Source organism: Periplaneta americana, chromosome 3, assembly GCF_040183065.1.
Source record: "Periplaneta americana isolate PAMFEO1 chromosome 3, P.americana_PAMFEO1_priV1, whole genome shotgun sequence".
NCBI lineage: Eukaryota > Metazoa > Arthropoda > Insecta > Blattodea > Blattidae > Periplaneta > Periplaneta americana.
In genome coordinates, this window is record NC_091119.1 from 127,338,469 (window position 1) to 127,364,886 (window position 26,418).

A 26,418-nucleotide genomic window follows, 5' to 3' on the forward strand; every position below is an offset into this window, starting at 1 on the left:
TGGGTAGCGGTGTTTGGCTGTGATGAGAAAATATCCTCAACCCTTTACCCTTTCCTCCCATCCCACATGGTAAATAATTCTGAGAACGAAATCATTCCTGCCACAGTATTAACATGTGCCCTTGCTGATGTCAATTTCATTCAAAGACTTTTCTCAACAACATTTCTTCCCAGATTATTTACTCTGTTACATGATCCTTATTCCTTTAAATATTTCGTTTAGTTTTAATTAAAATTTCAGAAATACTTATCTTCATCTTTCTCTGAGATATTTTTATATCGTCGCTCGGCCTCCGAAATCCGCTATGTGTTTTTAAAAAGACTTTGGAGGATAAAGAAAAAAGCATTGCCATTCTTAATTCACTTGACTTCCAAAGCTACTATCGGTATAATTTCAATCTTTACAAGAAAAATGATGAAATTATACCGAAAGTAGGGTAACAAAACGTCTTCTTTTGTCCGGACATGTTTTCCTCTTTAGGCCTTTGTCCGGGGTCCAGATAGATTAAAAAAAAATCAATAAATGGCCTCCTTTTCATAACTTGTATCCCTGATATTTTGAAACACGGTCGACTTGATGCTCGCTTCCCTTCTCCTTTACCAGAGTTGACAATTCATCTTGATCCCTGTGTTAAAGCTCTAATCGAGAATATATTGTTTATTGTTAATAAAATAACATTGACAGAAATACAATCTTAGTTCTTCCCTGAAGGAGTAAAAAACTCGTGCTCAGGGAGATATCTAAACACAAAGATAATTTTTTGACACAAACTGGGTCAAGAAAAAAAAATATAGGAATAAATTATATTTAAAAATACAATTTCAATTTTAACAATTTAAGTCATACAAATACACATACATATTAAATCAATATATATTCTTTAAAAATTAAATTCCTAACGCTATTTTTTAAATTCCTGATACTAAAATTTTCCAAATTTTGGTATTTATCAATTATTTTATTGTATAACCTTGGACCAAAGTAGGTACCATGACTCAGAGCTGTGCTTGTGAAACACTTTGGTTCCTCTAGTCGTATAAAATCGGATCTTTTAGTTCCATATTTATGATAATACAATTTGAATTTATTACGGCTTTTATGTATGAAGATTAATAAGGCAGTATAATAAATCTGTTTAATTTTCAAAACATTAAAATCAGTAAACAAAAGCTCAGATGAGTAATCAATTGGTTTATTAAGGCATATTTTAATGATTCTTTTCTGAATAAGTATTAGTGGAGTGAGATTAGAATTACAAGCATTTCCCCACCCTAAAATTCCATACTGGAGAATGGATTGAAATAAAGCTAAATAAATGAGACGTAAAATATTAATTGGTAAATATGACCGAAGTATAACAAAGATATAAATTGTTTTACGTAATCTAGAGCATAAATATGTAATATATTTGTTCCATCGTAAGTTTTGGTCGATCGTAATGCCTAAATACTTAACTTCTGAGGATTCGGTTAATATGGGACATTCACAATTTTGAGAAGAACAACCTGAATGATGAATTTTGAGCCTAAAGGAAGATTGAATCTGCAATATCAAGTGGAATGTACCAGTGCAATGGGTGAAATTATAAAACTTAGTACAAGTTATAGTAAATAATTACCCAAGTGATTACATTGAAACATCGCAGTTTAGCCTAGGGGTGCTACTCAGCGAATGAACTACAAAATTACGCCAATGTCATGATGTTACTTAAGCTGAACAGGTTACTATGTGTTATCTTCCCTGCTTTTAAACTCACGATTATACCATAACTAACAGAATTAAACATAATAAGACTTATTTTCTTATTTATTATTTATAAGTGTTATTATTATTCTTTAATCATTTATTTTAATTCATATTGAGTATTCCTTCTGTGGACACCAATCCTTGGCAGACAGTGCCTCGTGGTGTAATTGAATTTCAGAATAAGATTACTATTGTCAAGGCCGTATACAGACAAGCGAAGGGAGCATCAAGTCGGCCGTGTTTGAAATTATCTGCTTTGACGCCTTTTCAAGTAATTTGTCTGTAGGTGGCAGCAGCATCGACGGAATATACTCTTTGCCAACGATCATAACTCCCTTTGCTCCTCCTTTTTAGGCCCGTTACACACTTGAAGAGATTTCGCTAGCGAGAAATGTGTTGCGAGAAAATTCAAAGATTGATAACATGGATTCAAATGGATGTCCACACACTGGAAGAGATTTTCGTTCGAGGAGAAAACCTCGAGCTAGTTTCTCGCTGAAATCGGTAGCTCAGCGAATTTCCTTGACACATTTATCAATGATGTTTGACATTTTTATACTCTTTATGAGGATTGAATGTAAAAAAAAGATATCTCAGATGGCAATGAATTGTATTGTTTTTATTGAAAATGAGGAAAGATGGCTAATATTTGCAGCCATAATCTTATCGAACTTGTACGATGTCACCCGTAGGCCTATTTATATGATACACCGGAAGAAAACTATAAAAACACGAAACTTAAAGAAGAAATATGGAGGCAAATATCAGATGATCTGAAAATAAATAGGGCTATATTTTTTTGATGAGATTTAATAGTATTCATTTGAAATAATGTTATCTATATGTCTTAACGGTTTACATAATTTTAATCAGAACACAGCAAAGAATCCTCTATCATATCATGAATGACAAAAAATTGAGGTCTATTCAACCTGAAATAACGCCTAAACGTATCATCCAAATCGAAATTAGTGACGGAAACTCGCCGTGAGATACAATGTGATTTTCAGATATTTCTGGCTTTATTTTAGGCCTACTTTTTCTTTTCATTAACAAAATATGCTCTTATAACTCCATTTCCTCATCATCTAAAGATTCAGATTCAACATAGTAGCGTTCGTACATAATTTGTAAAGTACGACAATATACTTATAGGTTATACATTTAAGTACGACAATGTACGTAAATACATAACCTGTAATATTTCCCCCAATGAATGATTACTACAATCGGAAAAATTCTCTCTCCATGAAGATTAACATAGCGAGGTGTGATCTGTGATAGCGAGAACTCGCTAATTGTGTGGAGGAAGGCTCTTCGTCTCTTCCTCGCAACACATTTCTCTCTAGCGGGATCTCTTCAAGTGTGTAACGGGCCTTATGGCCGTTGCTCAGAGGGAGCTAGTAAATCGAGATGCGAATGTAAATCTGAATAAATATTTTCTGTTCTCATTTATGGTTTTATTATAGTTCCCATGACTTTCACATGTAGCTAACTATAGGCTAAGATCATTATTATTATTTTTTTCGATGCTGGGTAGCTTTCGGTGTTGGACCCCGGACTCATTTCACCGGCATTATCACCTTCATCTCATTCAGACGCTAAATAACCTAAGCTGTTAATAAAGCGTCGTAAAATAACCTACTAAAAAAGTTTTTTTCATAATTATTTTATAATAAAATAGATATTAACATACTTTTAATATGATATAAGCCTAAATCTGTACTGTAAATATTTTATAAGAAAATAGATACTGACGTAATTTATAGTATAATATAGGCCTAAACCTAAATCTAAGTACATATTTTCTGTCCTCTTTTTTTCGAAAAATGTCCTCGTTTTTAAGCTTTGTGTCCTATGAATCTGGTCACCATAACCGAAAGTAGTTTTAAAAAAAAGAGCATTAAGAGCAGCAATGCTTTCTTCTTGTCTTGCAAAATCTTTTTTAAAACACATAGCGGATTTTGGAGGCGCAGCGACGATACTATTTTCTGTGTGTACAGGATGAATTGTAAGTAGTGTCATTAATTTCAAAGGATTATTCTTTGAGATATTTCAAACAAAAAAGTTTAAAATGTATAATAAATTCACTGAACATAAAAAAGCGCAATCTGCAATCCTTGTACTTGTTATACTATTCTCAGAAACTGCTGAAAATTAAGCAGTCAAAATGGTCCCATAATTTATTCTGTATCACTTGTGTTATGCAGAAAAGAGAAAATGGATATATTAAATTAAAGAAATATGAATTAATTAGTTGCTATTTTGTTTTCACGAAGTGAGTACTCCAGAATTTAATCATGACTTTTAAATCCTCGGAATATTGTAACTCAACATCTTCCGTTACACCTTGTATCTTCCAATGATGTCTCCTTTAATAACTTATTTTGAAATATTACGTCTTGAAAGAGAGATTTTCAAGGAGGATTCTAAAGCCCTTACATATAAATGAAATTACTTTCCCACAATTTAAGTTTCCTCATGCCTTGTTTTCCGAATTAATTAAAATCTAAAGCAAGGTAGCATCATGGAAATCTCAAATAAATAATGCTAAAACAAGACATGATTTCACATTTCAAGTCCAGATCTTAAGAGTCGGTATTATTTGGTATGAATTACATAGAGCATCTTCTTTCTAAATGTAAAATATATCTAGGAGAATTGCTTATCTTAACAGTATAATCTGGATCAGCTTACTGTACTTAATACCGTAAGGGTGAAACCTAACCATTTTCCCCCATTACTACATAAGCTAGTGGATTATGGTGATTTTCTAGTTCGCAGGTTGAATTTTCTTTTGCCAATTTCGTTTAGAATTTCGGTTCTGAGAAATACTACAGCTGGTAGTTATTTTATAACTGTTATGTTGACAGCAGTGACACAAGCTGTCGGTAGTTTAAATTCTGAAAATTCAAATTGTTCTAAATTTCTCAGTCGATTACTGGAAGCTAATGAAATTTGAACATACTAATAATTAATTAATATCAGTATTAATATTAATACATAATAGTTATTGTATGTGTTGCTTTGTGTTGTGGTTACAATTTCAAGATTAAACTCAGGTAGGTTAGGTGTAAATAAATATAACATAGTTCGTGTTATACATACCCTTGGGTAATCGATAGAAATACCATTTCACATTTTAATTGATTTATTACAATAATGGAATAAATATTCTTAAGCATACATTCGTATTAATCATTTCACGTGATCAAACAAAATGCATTTTTAGGTTAGGGCTCGTGAATAGTAAACTGTTTAATCAAAGCAATGAATTTCATGTTGTCAGACAAAATACATTTCAATATTAGATCATACACTAATCTACTAACTAGTAACATAATGTGCGAGAGGTCCAGAAGAAAAATATATTGTTTCACAAATTACTTAACATTTTAGAAAACACTTCCCCAACATAAAGATGAGATGTGGTAAATAAGCCAGACATCGCTATTGTTAATATTATTATTATTATTATTATTATTATTATTATTATTATTATTATTATTATTATTATTATTATTATAGTACATGACATTGAGATTTTACGCTCTTTTAGTGATATCTACTATTAGTTGGTAACACTGAAGAGACGGTCAAATTAGCCTTTTAGGAACAAATCTTACGTGATCCTCACTATAGATGTTGAAAATTACTTCCCTCTTCCTCTACAGACATCCACACACGTCGCTCCATGTTTCTCGGAGTTCGCAGCAATATTTCCTCGTTAATTCCGTTGAATTCTGTGATTATATTGCTCTTCAAATCGTCAATTACTTGTGGTTAATTCTCATAATCTCTGTTTCTAATATAACCCCACAATAAATAATCCGATGAAGTCAAGTTAGATGATCAGAGTGGCCACACATTTTTAGAAATTTCTCTATCTCAGAGTAACTTGCTACCAGGTTGAGAGCAAACATCTGACGTGTCTCATGTCGCTACCGTCTTTTGCTTCACTTATTGTTGTCCATTTTTTGTTTGCCTCAACGTATGTTTCTAATATCTTCCACCAAGTTTTCCAGACGAGATGTGCGATGCATGGCAGTCTCGTTCTTGTAGTTTCCAATTTTCTGATTATGGTCAGTATTGTGTTTCCCTTCCAAGGAATGCCCCTTTCGTATTCTCTCTGAAATGCCCTTTGTGTGGCAACGATGAAGTTTGATCGTCAGTATTTTTTCACTAGAAGCACACGCTGAGGCAATTGATCATAAACAACAAATGAACAACAACATTAAGTTAAACAAGATTGTAGCGATGTCACACAAAAAATACGCGGGAGGTTACGAATCGCTAATGATGCAGTCTACGCCGACCATACAAGCATGTCCGATTCACGCGTTCTCAGCTGCGAGTCAAGCCGAACGCTTCGTACACACAGAGACTCTATTCTGTGTCGTCGATGCAAGTTCTAGCGGTTCAATGTGCATATCGTTCGAATTTCCACTCTTGTAAGATTACGTACGCAGCGGTAAAAAAAGTTCGGAATGAGGCCTAATGCACTTTTGCACTGACGATGGATTTGAAGAATTAATTTCACTTTGAAATATTCAATCACTGCTGACCTCTTGCGTCAACTCTAATAAATACCTGTATACACAAAAGAGAATCGGTCTCATCAATTGGAAACTGTTTAGTTGGGATGCAGCATTCTTTCATGACAGACGGGGGGAGGGGGGGTTGGGTGTGATGTGAGACTATAAATGCTAGTTAGTATGTACTATTCACGATGCATATTGAAAGACGAAAGAAGAAACAGAATTTGTATTAAAAGTTTTAATCGATATGAGATGTGTATTTACAAACTTCATAATTAAAATTGTGTATCAAAACCTGGAAGTGTACTCGGATGGAACTTGAAATTTAGAAACTTTACTAAACGTATTTTATAGGATAAAAGCTTGATGAAATTAATTTGAAACTAGCACTTTAATGTGCAAACTATGTAAAAGTTATTTGAAAATAGTACTTTAGATAACAAAATTATGTACAAATTATTTTAAAACAGCAATTTGATATCAAAATTCTGTACAAATCATTTCATGGATAGCACTTTGATATCAATATTTTGTACAAATTATTTGAGCATAATACTTTAATGTCAGTATTCTGTACAAATTATTTGAACACAGTACATTGGTGTAATAATAATGTACAAATTACTTTAAAACTGTATAACGATGTTTTAGATAAAGACCTCATTGAAATTTACTTGGAAACGATTTTAAATCTCAAAATATCACTAAAATATATTATAAGGCACCGTTTTAGAAGTCAGATTCTTGCTAAATTTATCGCCTTAAAATATAAAAGTAGTTTAAATTAAGTCAGATGATGATAAGGTGAAAATAAAAATCACTGAATTACTTAATAGCATCGCCTGCTTGAACGCATATGATGGCTGCTTACACTACCTTCACATAAGACCATTTTAACAATGCTTTCGCTGAAATGATAGGTGGCAGCACCAAATATACTATGTTCATCCGTATGTCTTCTCCAAACTATGGGGGAAAAACCCGCTGTTTCATCTATTTTGTGCCAGTGTAACATATTGAATTGTATTAAGAATAATAGGGTCTAACCATCAAAAACTTGTGTCAGAAAATCTTGTGGATAAATTCGTGAAACCTCTACTTAGTAATGTAAGGAAGTTTCATACAGAAAAAGTTTTCCGGTTTTCTTGTTCTTTCAAAAGTAAATAATGTAATGTAATGAAGAGGAACAAGAAGAAGAAGAAGACAGAGTCGAGAAACAAAATAATATTTTAATCAATACTACAAAAATAAAGCATAGGACCTACATCCACAAGCAACTTCACTGCCCGGTAGGAGTTGACATCTAGCGACAATTTTTTCCTATTCATGTTAAATGTTTGACCATTGACTTAGCAGGCAGTATAAGAACCATCAGCTGCATGGATGCGTTCGAGCAGGCTGTGCTTCATAGATACAAGTTTTAGTACGTTTGAAGTATTCCAACACAAGTTAATAAAATTAATCTTTCACAATGAAAAATTACCACATATCTGAAGAATTCAGAAGGCCGTGAAAGCTAATTGTTGCAATTAATATTACTCCATGTCTGTATTATATAGTTATGGGATTTACACTCTTATGTGGATTAAATGTTAATATGTTTTAATTAAATTTTGCAAAACATGTTTAATATTTTCGTCATCTGTGCTTTCATTTTGACCTGTAAGTGCTTTGGAGATGTGTCAATAAAATGTGTTTCTTAAGCTATACGTATTATTAATATGGTAGGTTATAAACCAGTTTCTTATTTCTTATAATTAAACTATTGGTTAAATTTTATCAATGTCTTAAAGTATATAAGTTATAAGTCCTTATTATATTAATAGTTCAGAAATTGTTGGCATTTCGAAACCCATCTAAATACTGGATATTTATCTAATGTCACAGGTAATAATATTAAATTTTTTTCGATAAATAGGATAGAAGCGCGAAGTGAAAACGTCGCTTCACGTTAAATTTAGTAAGATTATTTTGAGAGTAGTTGTTGTTTGGTCAACTGTCCGAAGACAGGTCTGAACCTCACAAGTGATACCAAGAAAGCAACACTTATGAGGCAACTAGGCCAGGAGATAATGGGATAGGGTGACTAGGTTTGCATGTAAAGATTACTGTTCTCAGTGCAACTGCACATTGCACTGCAGCATATGTTCAAGTGTGTTCCATTTCTTGAAGACAGCACCTCACGCGATTCTGACAATCCCGTCACTCTTGCTTGTAAAATGTGGATAACATTGAATAATTTCAAGGGAAAAATTGTTCAACCAGAAGTCCCGGGATCGATACCCGGCCCCGGAACAATTTTTCCCTTGAAATTATTCAAATCTGCTTTACAGGAAGCTTTACCTGAAATACTAGATTTGAATAACATTGTTTCATCTAAAGATGCAGGCTTTTCCTGGAAAACACACTGTTTCACATATCGACAGAAAAATCTAAATGTGTGAGTTCTGGTGACCGTGGAGGCCATGACTGATATCGACCTTGTTCAATCCATTGCAAACTGAACATGTAATTTAATTTCTCACGAAATGTCATAGCATAACTTGTTGTGGTCTTATCTAGCCGAAAGCACATTCTCAACCGTTTATTCAAGTGGAAAATTATGTAAGAAGTCAATTATAATGCTGTCCAACCATTCGCCAAACGTGTAGGGCCTAATGGTTAATATTTCCATAACAAAAATATATGGTCCCCCAATCACATCGAATCTATAGATAAATTGAAACAAAGGATCAGTCATGTTATCCAACATATTCCACAAGCAATACTTGACAGAGGAATGTCGGGATTGAGTGAAGCATTGTCTTCAAATAAAACGAGCAAACTTTGGATATTTGCGGTATTGCACTGTGCAGTTGCAATGAGAACAGTAATATTTACTTTCAAATTTAGTCGTATTTACCTAAGGATAATGCAATGTAATAAGATATTTATTGCAAAGAAAGTAGCTAATGTGTTATGCCAGCATTTGCCAATTTAATTTTTTTCCTGACTTGACAAGTGACCTTTGTATCCCACGGTATTACTAAAATACATGAATTAATTTTAATTACTCACTTATTTTAGGTTGTGATGCTTATGCAGACGAAAACAAAAGTACAACCGAAGCTGATACAGATCAAAAGATCGTGGGTGGGACCCCCATCGAGATAACCAAGTTCCCGTACATGGTATGTGACAGCCATAATACAAAACTTGTCTCCTATGGCAGTGACAGGTCTATGCTTGCGTCGTTTCTTGGACTAGAAAGTCCATGCTCTTGCATAAATATTATTACATTATTATTATTATTATTATTATTATTATTATTATTATTATTATTATTATTATTATCATTGATACACTGAATGCCGCAACTTATTTTCTTGCACTGGGTATGATGTTAATTAAACATTCAAGTTCTTTGTTTTATGATGGTGTAAAGATGGTTCTCATCAAGCTGTGACCTACGATTATTTAGAATAATATAACCACAAACCATTTAACCAAACGTTTCACGCGGTTATAGAGATTCTGATTCTACGAATCGTTTGCCATTCTTTTTTAGTTTCAATTTTTAAGAAGCCAATCTTAAAATGATATATATTAGAATATTATATTTATCAAAATATGGTGAAGTAACTTAAAAGTACAAATATATGCAGAGTACAATTCATTATAAGAGAATAGAAAATATATATTATTTTAATGTACCGAAGTACATGTGATATTTCCATGCAGATATTCTGCGTCATCATACGATGAAAGAGTAATGGAACGGAGAAAAATCCTCTCCGGCGCTGGGATTTGAACCCGGGTTTTCAGCTCTACGTGCTGATGCTTTATCCACTAAGCCACACCGGATACCCACCCCGGCGTCGGACAGAATCGTCTCAGTTTAAGTTCCAACTCTTGGGTTCCCTCTAGTGGCCGCCCTCTGCACTACGTCATAGATGTCTATGAACGTAGGACTGAAGTCCACACATGAAAGGAGTTGGACCGGCACCGTGGATCGTGTCCCGGCATAGCTCAATTGGAAAGAGCCCTCAGCGCGCAGAGCTGAAAGGTCCCGGGTTCGATTCTCGGTGCCGGAACGAATTTTTCTCGATTTAATGGTGATAAATAAATAAATAAATAAATAAATAAATAAATAAATAAATAAATAAGTAAATAAATAAATATTTCCGAGGTTTTCCCCAACCGTAAGGTGAATGCTAGGTAATCTATGGCGAATCCTCGGCCTCAACTCGCCAAATACCATGTCGCTATCACCAATCTCATCGACGCTAAATAACTTAGTAGTTGATATAGCGTCGTTAAATAACCATATAAAATAAATGAATAAATAAATAAATTATTAACGCCATTTTAGTTGTATTTTAATACAGTGCATGATAAAGTGTAATATAAAGTTATCTTATACCGTATTTTCTTCTAGGTTGCATTGCAAACTCGAAAGAGACAATTGAGGTGTGGTGGAACGCTAATACGTCCTGCCTGGATCCTCACTGCGGCACACTGTCTAGTAAATGTCAGGTGTGTATGCTCTACAGGATAAAATTTCCATATTCAAAACGTGAGATAATCACAAAATTATACTAAAATTTTAATGAAAAAAATAATAATGTCAAGTGCAAAAATAGATCATAAGATTAGTCCAGTTCTGGGCGTAAGAGAGGAAGTGAAAAGGGCGGAGAAACCTCCGTCCATGTCCTTTTCGCTTACACCACCTTATGAACGAACACACAATAAGGCTCTGTGCATTAGTGGTGGATTTAGACAACCAGCGAGAGTTGAAAGTTCGTAAAAGCAATTATGCCCGCTTGACACAATCCATCGCTGTCGGCTCGTACCGCACCAACATTAGACTACTGTCTCAGCCGGGGAAGATGGAATGTGGAGTTAAGGAGTAATTTGAACTGACTCAATCGAGTTATCAGCTCCCAGGCCTGGATTAGATATTAATCCAAATTTTTGTGCGTCCATATGTCTCCTACTGTCTGTGTTTGTCTCCATGTCTCTGCTTCTGTCTCTGTTTTATTATCTGTCTGTAGTTTTCTCTGTGTGATTCTCTCTTAACTGTGTCATCTCTGCGTCTGTCGCTTACTCTCTCTACTTGCTTGTGTATCTTTTGAGTGAAAATCTTACGATTATAAAAATTTATCTATTAAGTAAATGAATATAAGTATAACATAACAAAATTGGGATGGAGCAAGAGATAAAACTTTGGAAATTTTATTGAATAACTGCGAGATACTTCCCCAAGAGTTACGTAGGCCTAGCTTTGCTATTGTGATGTTCAGGTTGATTATTCTTTGGCAAGCCATCTAAACAGGATAGGAAATTTCCTTTAAATCCGCCTGTGTATTGTGTGATTGAAACGAAGAGATGAACATGGAACAAATCAAGTTGCGCAGCATTGCTACAATAAGATGACATCGTACAAAAGTACTGAATGCAAGACGGCGATTGACTTCACTTCACTATCAAGTGCCTAGGCATTGGATCAACAAGAACAACGTAACACATAATAAACATAGGTTTACTTTAGGAACTAGTATAAAAAAGTTCTGGCCTTTAAAATTAAATAAATAAGCATAAGAATTGGATGAAATATAAGTGTCCCAGCTACCGAAAGGAAAGAAATGGAAAAACATTCATGAATTTTTGGAAGCTAAAGAGACATTATTATGACTTGATGCGAGAAAACGGCGGGCTACTGGCATGGCGGCCCGCTCCTTGCGCGGTCTGCGATGCGCGGGCTGTTACAGGTGCGGCGAAGTAGATCGTCAGTCGCCATATGGCATTCCCTGTAGTCACAAGTCGTGTTGCAGAAGTCTTGATTCAACAAGTGTACAAAGTTAGTGTAGTATAAAGTTTAATGATTATTGTGTATTTAGGCAGGGTTTAAGCTAGAAAATAAATGTTGTTGTTGTTTTCTAATGCCAGGCGTTTGACAATAAAGTCATTTGACCTCTTGCACTCCAATATTTTTCAAAGATATTATCAGCTAGAAAATAAACAATTTTTGCAAAAATGCACAAGTGAAAAATTACATTTGTGAAAATTGCGAAATGCTTTTGCAGAAAGATAAAATTAATAAAGTATCCAGACACAAAAAGTTATGTAATTTGTTTCTTGGAGTTTTATTACTTTCAATCCATGTTATCACATTCTACATATACTTATGTAAGTAAATCATTACAGTAGACGTAGGTATGTTTAGAATCAATTACTGCTGAATTTACATCACATTAAGATACGTTATTTTATGGACACTCTAAACATTGAAATTCTTTACTATTAGGCCCATCACAAATTTATTGTTAGCAGATTGCTAACTCTTTTTACAAAAAGGCGGTTTCTAATTCCAGTTTTTGCAAGATTCATGCAACTAAATCCTCGCTCACAATTTACAGTATGCGATGGAATTATATAAATCAATTAGGAGAAATTGTTCACTTAACTTACATGAATTGCACCAGCTCTTTGAAATCAATTTCTGAACATCTATTGGTCAATACCTTTTTGAACGTGCCCATGCCATTAGTATTTCATTTAAATTCAGATTAGTTCAAACACATCTGTAATTTCATTTTCTCCATTACCACCTTCGTTTCTGAAGTCCAATGTGGTTGACACATTTTGCACATTTACATCCAAAGTTTGTTGCATGCTTAGAAGTCGAGTAAAAAATGCGACAAATGCTAATGTGGCTTAAACCCTGGTAGTGGCACGAACGTTTTGAGCGAAAACAACACATACCGGCTTGTTAACATTTATACTTCTCTGTTTGCTGACCAAAATCATCTTTCGTTTTTGTTCCATGTGATTACTTTTGATGAAAAAGGGTGCCTTTATATCAACACTAAGGGCAGAAAGGAATGACTGGGCTCTAACAAAAAAGCAACTTCTCGGAAAAACCTGGTGCTCAACCACGTAAGCAAATGCTGTGCATCTGCTGGAACAAAAGAAGATCATCTGCTATCAATTGCTTCTGAGGAATTAATCATTACTGCTGAGATCTATTGTCAACCTCTCAGACGTCTTGAGGCCGCAATTCAATATAAATAACCGGGAAGTCTGCATCAAGTGATTTTGCAGCATGATAATGTAAACTGCATACTGTACTGCAAATTTTATAAAAGTGATTATCCAAAAGCTCGGTTGAGAAGTTATTCTACATCCACCCTATTGTTCTGATTTTGCTCCATCAGATTTTCATCTTTTCTGTCCTCTGTCCAATGATCTCAGAGGAATCTTCTCTAATAACGAAGCTTCTTCGCAAAACCGGCTTGACAATCAACTTCACCTAATTTCTTCAGGAGTGGACTAGAGAAACAGTAAAAAATTTGGAAGTCAGTCATAAATAACGGAGGAAAATACAGAGTATCCCATTTATCTTGTGCACCTATTAAAACTTTTTCGTTTGGACAGGTATTGGAATTTTTGTTTTTGAGAGTTATGTTAAAACGAGGGGCTAACATGAGTGTAGAGATTTGGTGCATTTAACTACATTATGGTACAAGATACACGTGACGTCATCAATTTCTCAAATAGCATTACATGTTACATTGATTACACACATTAAGAAGAGTTCAAAAATGTATCACAATGTCAGCTTCCCAATCAATAACAACAACAAAATACAAAATGAATGCCATCAGAATGTGCCGTTTGTTGTATGCCCCATTGATCTTGTGCATTAACTTACACAAAACTAAAAACGACTGACGTCGTGTGTTGTGTGTCTGCTGTCTTAACATGTAAAGAAACCACAACTGTCGACGCCACAATCCACGTACAGTGGCCTGCACGTTCTCCGGACCTGTCGCTACTTGACTTCTTCCTGTGGAGAACTATAAAGAACAATGTGTACCAGAACATTCTAACAACACCAGACGACATGCAGCAACGCATTCGACAGGCTTGTGTGTCCATTCAGCCAGCAACATGCCGAACAGTCTTACGGTCTTTCGGGGAACGCCTTCGAATGTGTGTTAATGTGAATGGTCACCATTTGGAACATCTTCTGTGACTTTCAAAGCATAACATTATCACATTGGAAGTACGTTTTTGTTTCGTTTTGTTGTTATTGATTAGGAAGGTGACATTGTGATACATTTTTGAACTTGTCTTAATTTGTGTAATCAATGTAACATGATTTAAGTATATAGTGCTATTTGAAAAATTGATGACGTCACGAGTATCTTGTACCATAATGTAGTTACATGCACCAAATCCCCACACTCATGTTAGCCTCTTGTTCTAACATACCTCTCAAAAACAAAAATTCCAACACCTATCCAAACAAGAAAGTTATAATAGGTGCACAAGATGAATGGGACAGCCTGTATATTATTCGTTAGTTTTTGTGTTTTGTTTAAGTGTAATAATATTTTTATTTCATAACGGACCCTAAGAATTGAAGTGTCAATCTAATGACGAAAGTAGTTCTAGGGTTCGATATAAAGAAGTGATAGCTGTGTGCTACTGAATTTGCATTGTATCTTAAATAATGAAGAATTGAATTTCATATTTACTAACGAATATTCTTATCCACACAGGAACTTAGCGTTGCCAGTATTGCCCGTCAAGAATTTCATAGTGTTGATGGGGTCGCAAAGTGTTCTGCCGGGGGAAGAAGATAAAGGCGTGCAGTTCCGAAAACCAGTCTTATTTCTCGCCCATGAACAGTTCAATCACATCTACATGATATACGACGTGGGATTGATTAAGGTAAATGAGAAACAGCTCTGTAAGAGTGCTTTTATATTACCGACATAGTCAGAGCAAGTGATATATTGAAATATCAATACCAGAATAATATAAAAATGACAAAAAAACCGTTATCGTAGAATAGAAATTATCTCTGGGGCGCTTTTTAAGTAATTTCACAGATTACACTAGAGTCGCAATATAAAGTTTTATGTTTTTTAGATTTATATGTGAATAATTTTCTTTTACTTTTCCTTTGGCAATAATTTGATTTACTTCTTGTTTAGCGGAGACTAATCGTACTCCTTTTAAATTTGCTGACGATCAATCTGAGTTGGCTTCGGGATTTAAAGTTGAACATAAAAGATGTGGTTTTGCTCAGGTTATTGAGGAATCTCAATATATAGAGAAACTGTAAAAGTACAGCGTGCAATTAAACATAATATTCAGTACATACCAGAAAATTCCGCATGTGAACAAAATCACATGTCTGAAGCTCTTACTATTGGCTGCAGGACAAAGAACACTTTTATAACGCGACAGTAAATATTAATTCCCTGTCTAGAAGCACATCTGTTATATAATTTCAACATTTTAACGGTAAACATGCTGTTTTTCTATACACGAGTAGGAAATAGGAGATTTGAAGCAGTTGGAAAATTAATTAAGGCTGTCACGAAAGCATGTGACTTGTAGGCGTGGTCGATAGTGGACCGTTGTAATGAGACGTGATAACGTAACAAGGAGACTGCGTATTGGTGCGTCACCACTCAACACACTAACCCAAACAAAGAGATGGGAACGGTGGTCGGTCAATCAGTTCCTGTTAGAGTTTGCTACTTATGATGTATTACAATACTGTGTCGGTGATGTCATGGATGAATATAATAGGAGGCGAAACTGCAGTCAACACCATCTATCTTCGCCCGGCCGATGTAATAAGGCCAGCGTCCGGGGTCGTAGGTGGTGAACTTTTAGAACTACGTGATGAGTAGATCCTCCAGAGTTCTCCACTTATACGTTAGTTCTAAACAGTTAGACGAGAAGACAAGATGGAAGGCAGAAACTTGCAAACAAATTGAAGAAAATGTTCTGCACCTGGATTTAGCCTAAGTGGTATGTGTGTATAGGCCTATGCAGTGTATGTTAAACAGGGACGTTTATGGACCTTGTTTAAATGGTGTTGTTGAATATATTGTAAAGTAGTACATAGTAATGTAATGATTTAAATTACTGTCTAACTAGTTTTTGCAGATTTTTCCAATGCACTGTACACTAAATACGCATCGAATACAACATGGATTGAATACAATTTCAATTATCTAACCTTTTGTTTTTTCTGTCCCTTTTCGGTTGTATTTTAATAAGTTGTATTAGAAGGTGGTGTAAAATAGTGTGTCTCATCTTGCTGTTGGCTTCAATATGAACAATATGAATTTACAGTGGAATATTAGACAAATAAAAATTTTAATCGCTTATTTTAAATTTGGTTGTTTCAGAAGGGGGAGACGCTTCGTAATGTGTAGCGCATAATGGGCAAAGCATGCCCGGGTCCAGTACTCACAAAGCCATCCATCGAAGGCCAATCAGACAACTGCTGGCCTTACGTCCACATGCCCCATCAGAGGTGAACAGAACGGGAATAACGTGTGCTCAGCGTTATAGCTTATATTTGAAACCGGATTTCCTTGTCTATCATAGCTCCCAAAATTCATCACGATGTTGGATGGACTCATACACTGGCCGAAATTTCATGAGAACATTCCTTCCCCTATCTATGAGGAATCGAACCAGCACTCATTCCGTAACGGGAGTCCAAGCATGATGTCTTAGGACAGGACACTATGGCTCTGGACTCTGTTATGTTTATACCAAAACTTAAAAACTGTCGTTGTTTTGTATGTAATATAAAAGTAACACGTCAAAACAAAGTACAATGCTCCGTCGATATAGGAAAAAATCAATGTTCACCTACTTAAATATAACACGAGGAGCAAATCCCATGCAATAGCATCATGTTTAGGTACAGTCAAGAACAGACTATACATAGATATATAAAATACAATAAATAAATAATGAATGAATAAATGAATGAATGAATGAATGAATGAATGAATGAATGAATGAATGAATGAATGAATGAATAAGTAAATAAGTCAAACAAGCTAAACAAATAAATAAATAAGTCAATACATACCTAAACAAGTAAGTACATAAATAAATAAATTAATTAATTAATATTACTTTACTGATTCTTGCAATAAACTTAATATTTGCACCGTTTTCAAGGCGTTTAACAATATTTACCTTGTCAAAAATACTGAGACGTGAACGTTTTCTGACATGATGCCTTACCGGTATGAGAGAGCTTGAATTCTCGTCACACAAACAGACTACGTTGTACTTTTTTTTGCTTTCTTCAGGCTCAAACGCATTCTACTAAATCTGCGGAGCAGTGTAGCAGATAACTCGGGACTCACTTGAGAGAGACGAGTGGGTCTTGGACTGACAGCATCAGCATAAACATCAATGTCAACAGAAAACAAACATAACTCCATTCTCCCGTTTCCCCATATTTGGCATCCACATCATTCCGTCATCATTCCGTAGCATTCCCTGAAAGCCGGCTGAAAGCACGGAGGGGGCTGGCCTAGGGACGAGTGGGTTTGCCTCCTAGAAACACAGCATACCTTAGTATAGTCAGCAGGTGTGGGTTTGGGAATGTGCCTAGCTTGAGAGTTAGCGCAATAAATGTTGAAAGGTCGCTGTACTAGTACCCCCATCCCGAAATTTCATTTCAACCCAACATTTCTTACAAGTTCTTTAGGGGTCAGATCTCCCTCGCGGAAATCGAGCCCGGCAACGTTGTAGGCCGACCTTGCTGTGTGATTCGTTACAGCTAATGCCGCAAGCCCATTAATCTTTATTAACCATTTCGCGCCTTGTAGGAATAGTAGGACAGTAGTAAAAACATTATTGAAGATGAATGCCAAATTTTGTTTCAGGTCCACAGGTCAATTCCGCGTCGTGTAGTAATAATAAGAATAGTAAAAACATTATTGAAGATGAATGCCAAATTTTGTTTCAGGTTCACAAAAACTTTAACTTGCAAGAATCTGTCGCCATTGCAACTCTGCCACAGAAAGTTGAAAATCTGATGCACTCTACAATGTGCTCCACAGCAGGATGGGGATATCTCAAAGATCCGGGAATATTATTGGTAAGTATGGAAAACTGTCGATCGAGCTAGCTGAGTGGTCACACTTTCAGTTTGTCACACAAGCGGTCCTGGTTCGAGTCCCGGTCAGGACTGGGATTTTTGATTATAAAATCTATAGTCACACATGAGGCTAACAAGGTCGCATTTGGGATTTTTCTCGGGGTTCTCCCGTTTCCCCATATTAGACATCTACATCATTCCGTTCAACATTTCTCCATTTCGTCGTCATTCCACAGCATTCATCGAACGCCGGCTGGCGAAGCACGGAGGGGATGGCCTAGAGACGAGTGGGGTTGTCTGCTGGGAACTTGGGTACGCAGTTAATTTTGGTGTTGGTTGGAAATGCGCGTAGCTTCAGAGCTATTGCAGTAGACTTTGAAAAGTTGCAGTGCTGGGTCACATTGCCCCCCCTCTCGAAAATTCTATTCCATTCCATGAACCATAATAATGATTATTGATGTCGAGGGTCATGATTGGTTTATGTCCAACACTCTGTTGCATGTGATTCGTATGTATCAAATAGCTAACTTTTAATTGGAATAGTCAATGTGACATTATAGTATATGATAATTATGAGATATGATATATGATAATTATAAGATATGATATATGGTAATTTATGAGATATGATATATGATAATTTATGAGATATGATAGGCTATATGAGATATGATAGGCTATATGAGATATGATATATCATGATATATGAAATAACGTATATAAGGAATAACGCATTGCTTATTGTTTTCCATTTTCTTTAATATCTTTTTGAAGCTTTTAAGCCATCAACATCAGTTTCTTCACCTATATTTGTTGAATGTCAATTACGTGGAAAAACTTTTACTACTAGAGGCATTAATATTCACTTGGCCCGCAGTCACGATTCTATGCAAGAATCGCTAAATAATATTAATGAAGACATATTATACGATCTGGATCAGAAGAGCGAAGACCCAGCGACTTCACAGATTAATTATAGCTCCAATATAGAAAAAATTAATCACCTTATTGGCGATACTGATAATAATGAATCCTCAACACCCAATATAATTCAATACCATATGGAGATGAATGATATTTACTCTTCCTCTACCACTTCAACTCCTTGCCTGCTTTCAACAGCTCTGTGTAAGGCATGTGGCAAATCTTTTTCTCAACGGAGTATCAATCTTCACATTACCCGATGTCATGAATCTTTGAAACATAATCCAACAGTATCGTCTGACATTTCTGTCAATAATTCTCATGTTTTGATCGATTCAAGTCTTTCTCCCAATAATACTTCGGAAGGATTCTTTTCATGCCCTACTTGTCCTTCTACAGATTCCAAGATTTTCAAATCTGCTAGAGGATTGAAGATTCATTGTTCTCGAGTTCATTCTCAATCTTTTATTCCAGATTCTTCTACATATAATTCTATAGATGATTTTTACTCTAAACTAAGTACCCACAAGAAAAATGTTAATGTATTACGCCGAAAACCTAAAGGCGCTAGATCTTCAGCTGCCAGTCGCTTAAGTCAACAAATTCATTTTTGTTTATCGCACAGTACTAGGCTACTAACTCCTGGCATTATTTATTTCTATTCGCATATTTAGCTGTTCGAGTTCCTGATCGTTCTGGTAATAAATCTCTAATATCTAAAAATTAAAGACAATGTGACTAACTTCCCATCCAATCTTCATGTCAGAAATCGTTCATATAAAGGTGATTCTCCTTCTAATCAAATCCGCCTGATATATGATATGTGAGATATGATATATGATACGATATGTGATATATGATACAATATGTGATATATGTATTTGTCTTTAAGCAATATAACTTTCATTGAGGCGGAACTTCACATTATTAGCATACAGTGCCGACTCACCGTTTTACACGTCTCTCGTATAAGTCGTTTAGGACATTACTTATTTTTAATTCATTATTGCAATTCTTAGACTAGTCCTTTCATGTCTGTCATCAATTCTGCAGTGCTCGGGAAAAGTGACACAAGTCAGTTTCCACAAACCTTTTTTGATAATTTATTGACAACTTACGGAACATCTGCTCGCTTGGAAAAAAAAATACAGGAGTATTTCTCCCATTAAAATAATTCATACAGAAAAAAATCAAATCGACATAAACCAGTGTAACTTGTCAATAAATTATCAAAAAAGGTTTGTGGAAACTGACTTATGTCACTTTTCCCAAGCACTGCAGAATTCTCCCACAAGTTTACTCCTAACCCATTATTATACCAAAAATACTATAACCCCCCTTCTGTATGACACATTTCCCTCACTCTACATCTATAATTATTTGCACTTTGCACTGCTCACTTTTCCACATTGCTACTTTTCAGGTCTTAGTTTCCTTTTCTCACGATTTATGTCCCCTCCACACCATTTCCTTAAGTCATACTGTTTTTTTTTCCTTGTTTTCCCCCCTTCCTTAGTCACTGCTCCCTGAACTATCTCCTACTTACGTTACTGTACTTCTCGTCAGCCTCGATGTAGATCTTAGTTCCTTCACCACTTCGGAATTGCTCCCATCTGATGTCCACTATTTCCATTAGCTTGCATCGAGGCCTTCTTCTGCTGAGCTTGCTGAATACTAGTTCGCGTCACTCCTGTTTCTTCTTCAGTTGACGTCACTGCCTGCTTTCCAGAAATTTTCGCTGACTTTGACACGTTTGCATTTGTCTCGCGTACACCCACCTTTATATACGATATTCTTGATGTTTTCTTTCACAATTTTTCTGTTCCTTTCCTTTTCTTCTGAGCCTACAATCGGTTCCTTCAATGTCACTAAGTACTCCTCTACACTAAAAACCAAATTGTTTATCTTAATTTTGTTCTTGATAAGTTTCGCGAATTGTCCATTTCTTCGTGCTGCTTTAAGAAAAGGGATTAAAACTCTTCTTCTACTTCTCACTTCGTAGCTCCAGTCGTTATCTATTCTGATCGTTGTGTTCCCTAGCATTCTTATATTCTTCATAATACTCTCCTTCGTAACCAAACTCTTAAATTTTACTAATATTGGCCTAACTTGTTCTGAATTTTGTATTTGCTTCCTTCCTACTCTAAATGCTTCCTGTACTTGTCCATCGCTCACGTCCATACCAAAACATTCCCAACACACTCCTAATATCTTCTCATATGTATCGATACTCTGTTCTCTATATTTTTCTTTTATCCCGAAAAATAACAAGTTTTTCTCCTCTTTTCCTCCTCAAATTGATCCCATTTGCTTTTCAGAATTTCGTTTTCCAGGTGAATTGCTTCCATCTTCTTTCTTAGCTCTGCCATGCTCTCCTTTATTTCCATTAGGTCTTGTTTCACTGTACTGTTCTCCATTTCACTATTACGCACATTTATTCACCGGTTTAACACAGGTCAACGCCTCTACTACACGTTACTATCCCCTGACTTGCACAAAGCGAACCGACTTCCTCTGCAACTTGCTTAAGACTGAATATGTGATATAATATGATACGATATGTGATATATGAACGATACGATGCGATGCGACACGATACGATACGACACGACACAACACGACACGACACGATACGATACGATAGAGCCTGCCCATTCTTGTTCTCCCTACTGTGTGATGTCGGACAGTAAAATCTTATAATTAACTCGCAAAGAAAAATGGAAAGAGCTTTGTATAGGTCTATAACATTTCAATATGTTACTTGCTATGCCTCAGAAATAGAAGATAATATGGAGAGAGATGAGCACTGGAGTAAAGAGAAAGCCTTTACATGAAAATCTAATACACCCTCAGGGAACAGTAATGTGTACCCATTACGTCAAGTCTACTGCAGTATATTTCATATACAATTATTTTATGTTGTTGTTGTTGTTTTCTAATGTCAGGCGTTTGACAATAAAGTCATTTGACCTCTTGCACTCCAATATTTTTCAAAGATATTATCATGGTCAGCCACTGAAGCACAGATTTCGAGGTGTTCCGAATCCATTTCTAGTTGATTCTGTACCATTAAAGTAGTCCGCGCCTGGAGATCCGATTGGAGAACTATTTTACCTCCGGATAATTTTACCTTAATGGTACTCATTTCATATTGGAGTAAAAATGGCAAGTTGTAGCCGATTTAAGTGAACACCATATTTTAACGTTTTTGTGGCTACTTCACACACAACCCCCTGAATGTCTGGAGGACCACACCTGCTATTGGTCGGCGGGTCCATTTGACCTAGCTGGGAGATCACAATTCTTTTATTAACAATTCTTTTATCAATAATACTCAATAAAAGAATTGTATTCCAATGGATACCATCCCATTGTGGAATACTGGGAACAGAATGCGGATGCTTTAGCAAAGAAGGGCAGCACTGCTGTTATTAAATCTACATATACTCTGTGAAAAGATTTATTAAATCTACGTACTTAGACTTCAACAAACAAAATTTGATAACACAATCTCTAGGGAAAAAATGGAACTCTCTGCATTATACTCCACAGTTGATTCCCGATTTACCATGAAAATCGTCTGTAGCTGCATTTAGATTGGCAACAGACAATGACTGTTTGGCCAAGCACCTACATAGAATTGGAATATATCAATCCCCTAACTGCCCATTGTGCAACTCAAATCAAGAAATTGATTCGGAACACCTCAAAATCTGTGCTTCAGTGGCTGACCATGGCAATATGTTTGAAAAATACTGGAGTGTAAGAAGAGGTCAAATGACTTTATTGTCAAACGCCTGGCATTAGAAAACAACAACATATTTCATTTATAATAAAATCGTATGTAACAAAAATTCGTTTGCGCCTATTTTAAGTAAATCGCCATTTTCCTGTTTTCGAATGGAAATCTATTAATTATTATTTTAGTAACAAATTATATTTTATCATTTCGAGATCAATTAGTTACCATGTAAGCCTAATGAATATAAGCAAAATCTATTCATCGTTTAGAAGAAGTCGGAAGAAAATATGACGGATGGTATGCTGAGAACTATTTCTTGAATAAGTGATATTGGAAACGTGTATTCTGTGAACATCCCTAAACCATTGGTTTTTATAGTATATTTTCTACTAAAATCCTTTCATTTTATACAGAGCTTTTTTCAATAGGATATCCCACTTCTAAATAGGTGTAAATCTGCATCCATACTAGACTTTTAAATTGTAAGTATACTGAAATGATGCACGAAATCAGAAGTTTCAGTGGATACTGTCAGATGGCAGATTGCCTTCAATACATTGTTATAATGCTCATTGTTGTCACATAACCATTCATCTCTCAATTCTCAAAATGCAAGGATATGTGCGTCAGAAAATCCTCATGTGTACCATGAGACAGCACTTCATCCAGAAAGAAAATGAGTGTGGTGTGCAATATCCGCTCACAGGATCATTCGACCAATTTTCTTTGAAGAAACTGTAAATACTGATGTGTATAAGAACATTTTTTCTGGCTTCGAGGAGCAACTAGACAACATCGAATTCACGCCGAGATATTTTCAACAGGATGACGCGCCATGCCACACTTCTAATGAATCCATGCCACACATCAGTAGCTTCTTCGAGGATCGTGTTACATCAAAAGGTTTGTCGCCTACGAGATCGCCAAACTTGATGTGAGCGGATTATTTTCTGCGGGGTTAACTCAAGGAAGGATACTACAACATGGTGAAACGGGTAAGAATGTCTCCAGGAGGAAAGGGGACACTTCCAGCACTTCTTGTAGCTGTAAATTATTTTCCCAGAGATAACCTCTCATTTACACTTGGTTACGTTAATGTTTTGTTATTTTGTCACACAGTAAGCATATTTATGAAGCAGGATATCCAACTGAAACTCTTTGTACTCTGTATAATTCCAAAACAAAAACTACAGATAGACAGGCAGGTATGTGGACACATCAGTCACTTATGTAGATCTATTTGTTCTTTGACTCTTCAGCTTCCTTCTAAAATTTCTGACACCCTGATGATGGTACACGTGCCCATCATCGACATCGCCACATGCCAGTTCTACTATTCATCGGATGCTGTACATGAGACAATGAATCTGTGTGCCGGGTACAAAGAGGGAAGAAAAGACGCCTGCAATGGTGATTCCGGAGGCCCACTGGTCTGCAACGGAACTCAGGTCGGCATCGTCTCATGGGGCTACGGCTGCGCGCTGGCCGAGAGGCCTGGAGTTTACACCCGAGTGGATTATTATCTGGACTGGATAAACACTTCTCTCATGAAATATAAATATGGTACAGGCAGTGCAAGAAAGAAGTTATCATGGCCAATTTTCCATGTTCTGTTTGTGGTCATTGTAAATTTCAACGTGTAATTTGACTGATTTAACAAAGAGATATGTTTAAAATATATTTTACAATTTTATAAGCTTTTTATCATATTAATTAAAGTATTTCGCCTTGCTTAATGAGATACAGAAGTTACGTTGTGACAATGAAGCTAGCTAGTGAGTACAAATTACATTTATAAAGCAAAAAATGTTTCTAGCCACTACCGTAAGAGCCAGGCTCGTGTACGGTCTGATCTTAGTCAATAATATAACATAAAATTTACAAAGACAGTTTACTAAATACAGTAAGTAACTTAATTCAAGCCAATAAATACAACACAAGAGCAAGAATAAGGAAGAAAGAGAAAAAGAGAGAAAAATACACATTTAATATAAATTGACAATCCGACAGAAGCTATGATACTTAATAAAAACATGAATATAGTCTACAGAAATAAAAGGTAAAAAATGCATATGTTAATATTATATATCACGGATAATTTTACAAATTTCTTTTTTAAAACCTTCAATTTCAAAATATTTCAAATTTGGAAAATGGTTTGTAATTTTATTATAAAGTCTTGGGCCGAAACTAGCACCATGTTTAAGAGCTGCACCTGTATGACATTTAGGCTCAATTAATGGGAAAGCAGACTTTTGTCTTCGAGTACGATATTCATGTCGATTAGATTTATGTTTTATTTGATTTCTGTGGTAGTAAGTTAGTAAACTATATTTATAAATTTCTTCAATAGACAATACATTAAAATCTGTATAAATTAAATTTGTTGGGTAATCCATATTTTTGGTCAGACAAATTTTTATTAATCTTCGGTGTATTAAAATTAATGTATTAAGTACAGATGATGCAACTCCACCCCAATTTATTATATCATATTGTATTAATGATTGTACTAAAGCTAAAGATATTATTCTCATTGCCTCCTTATTGATAAAATTTCGAAGTATTATGAATTTGGAAATTGTCTTTCTTATACTTGTACACATGAAATCAATTTTTTTATAAAAGCAAATAACTATAAACATGGAAATAGGTCTATACTAAAATTATTACGCCTATCGCTTTACGAATACTTATCTTTTTATTGAATTGTATCGTTTCACACGAGAACTATAACACTGCAGACGGTCGGAACTAGGAACTAGCTCCTGATTGGCCCGCATCGGGAGACCCTACTGACCGCTTATATATCGGTTAGACGTGGTCCAACGGCACTTCAATCTCTGAAGAAAATGGCAGAGTTAGTCATCGAAAGCTTGGGAGCAACAAGAAACAGGACATCAACAAAATAATAAGTAAACCAATAATTTGTGTAATATGAAAATGAATACCGATTGGTCATTGCTGACCATGTTGTCACTCATTTTAGTATACTAATCAACTTACAATTTAGCGTGATGTACTTTTAATTACGATGTCCCGAAGTATATATATTATTTTCATGCATTCATATGATAACGCAGAATTTCTGCATGAAATATTATATGTACTTCGGTACATTGTAATAATATGATATACGAAAATAATCACTTAGTGATTTAAGACGGCGCTCATTTCGTCGGATCCCAGCCACTTAGTCACTCGTAATGAGTGCACCTCTGCACATTAATGTGTTGGACATTGTGCCACGGTCACATATCTGCGATGCAGTGCATGAGGGTTGGCCACTAGAGGGAACCTAAAGAGGTGGAACTTAAACTGAGAGGATTCAATCCGGCATCGGAATGGGAACCCGGTGTGGCTTAGTGGATAGAGCGTCAGTACGTAGAGCTGAAAACCCGGGTTCAAATCCCGATGCCGGAGAGAATTTTTCTCCGTTCCACCCATCCTTCATCATGTGATTTACTTTTGCTTTGAATGCATCTTCAAATTATTAAATTCAGTTGTTTGAAGTAGCCAGAGATAACAAGTCCAACAGAGCAGGCGACTCC

The 26,418-nt window shown here is 35.5% G+C and overlaps 1 protein-coding gene across 1 annotated transcript in view; it reads left to right on the forward strand.

The window, feature by feature from the left end:
- LOC138697052 (trypsin-like) overlaps positions 1-24,519 on the forward strand; it is a 48,929-nt gene extending 24,410 nt beyond the window's left edge. The window contains exons 2-6 of the mRNA XM_069822647.1: positions 9,351-9,454; positions 10,702-10,799; positions 14,831-15,002; positions 18,070-18,201; positions 24,127-24,519. Coding sequence (XP_069678748.1) covers positions 9,351-9,454; positions 10,702-10,799; positions 14,831-15,002; positions 18,070-18,201; positions 24,127-24,510 — 890 coding nt within the window. The 3' untranslated portion in view covers positions 24,511-24,519. The remainder of the gene's footprint in view (positions 1-9,350; positions 9,455-10,701; positions 10,800-14,830; positions 15,003-18,069; positions 18,202-24,126) is intronic.
- The last annotated feature ends 1,899 nt before the right edge of the window (positions 24,520-26,418 follow it).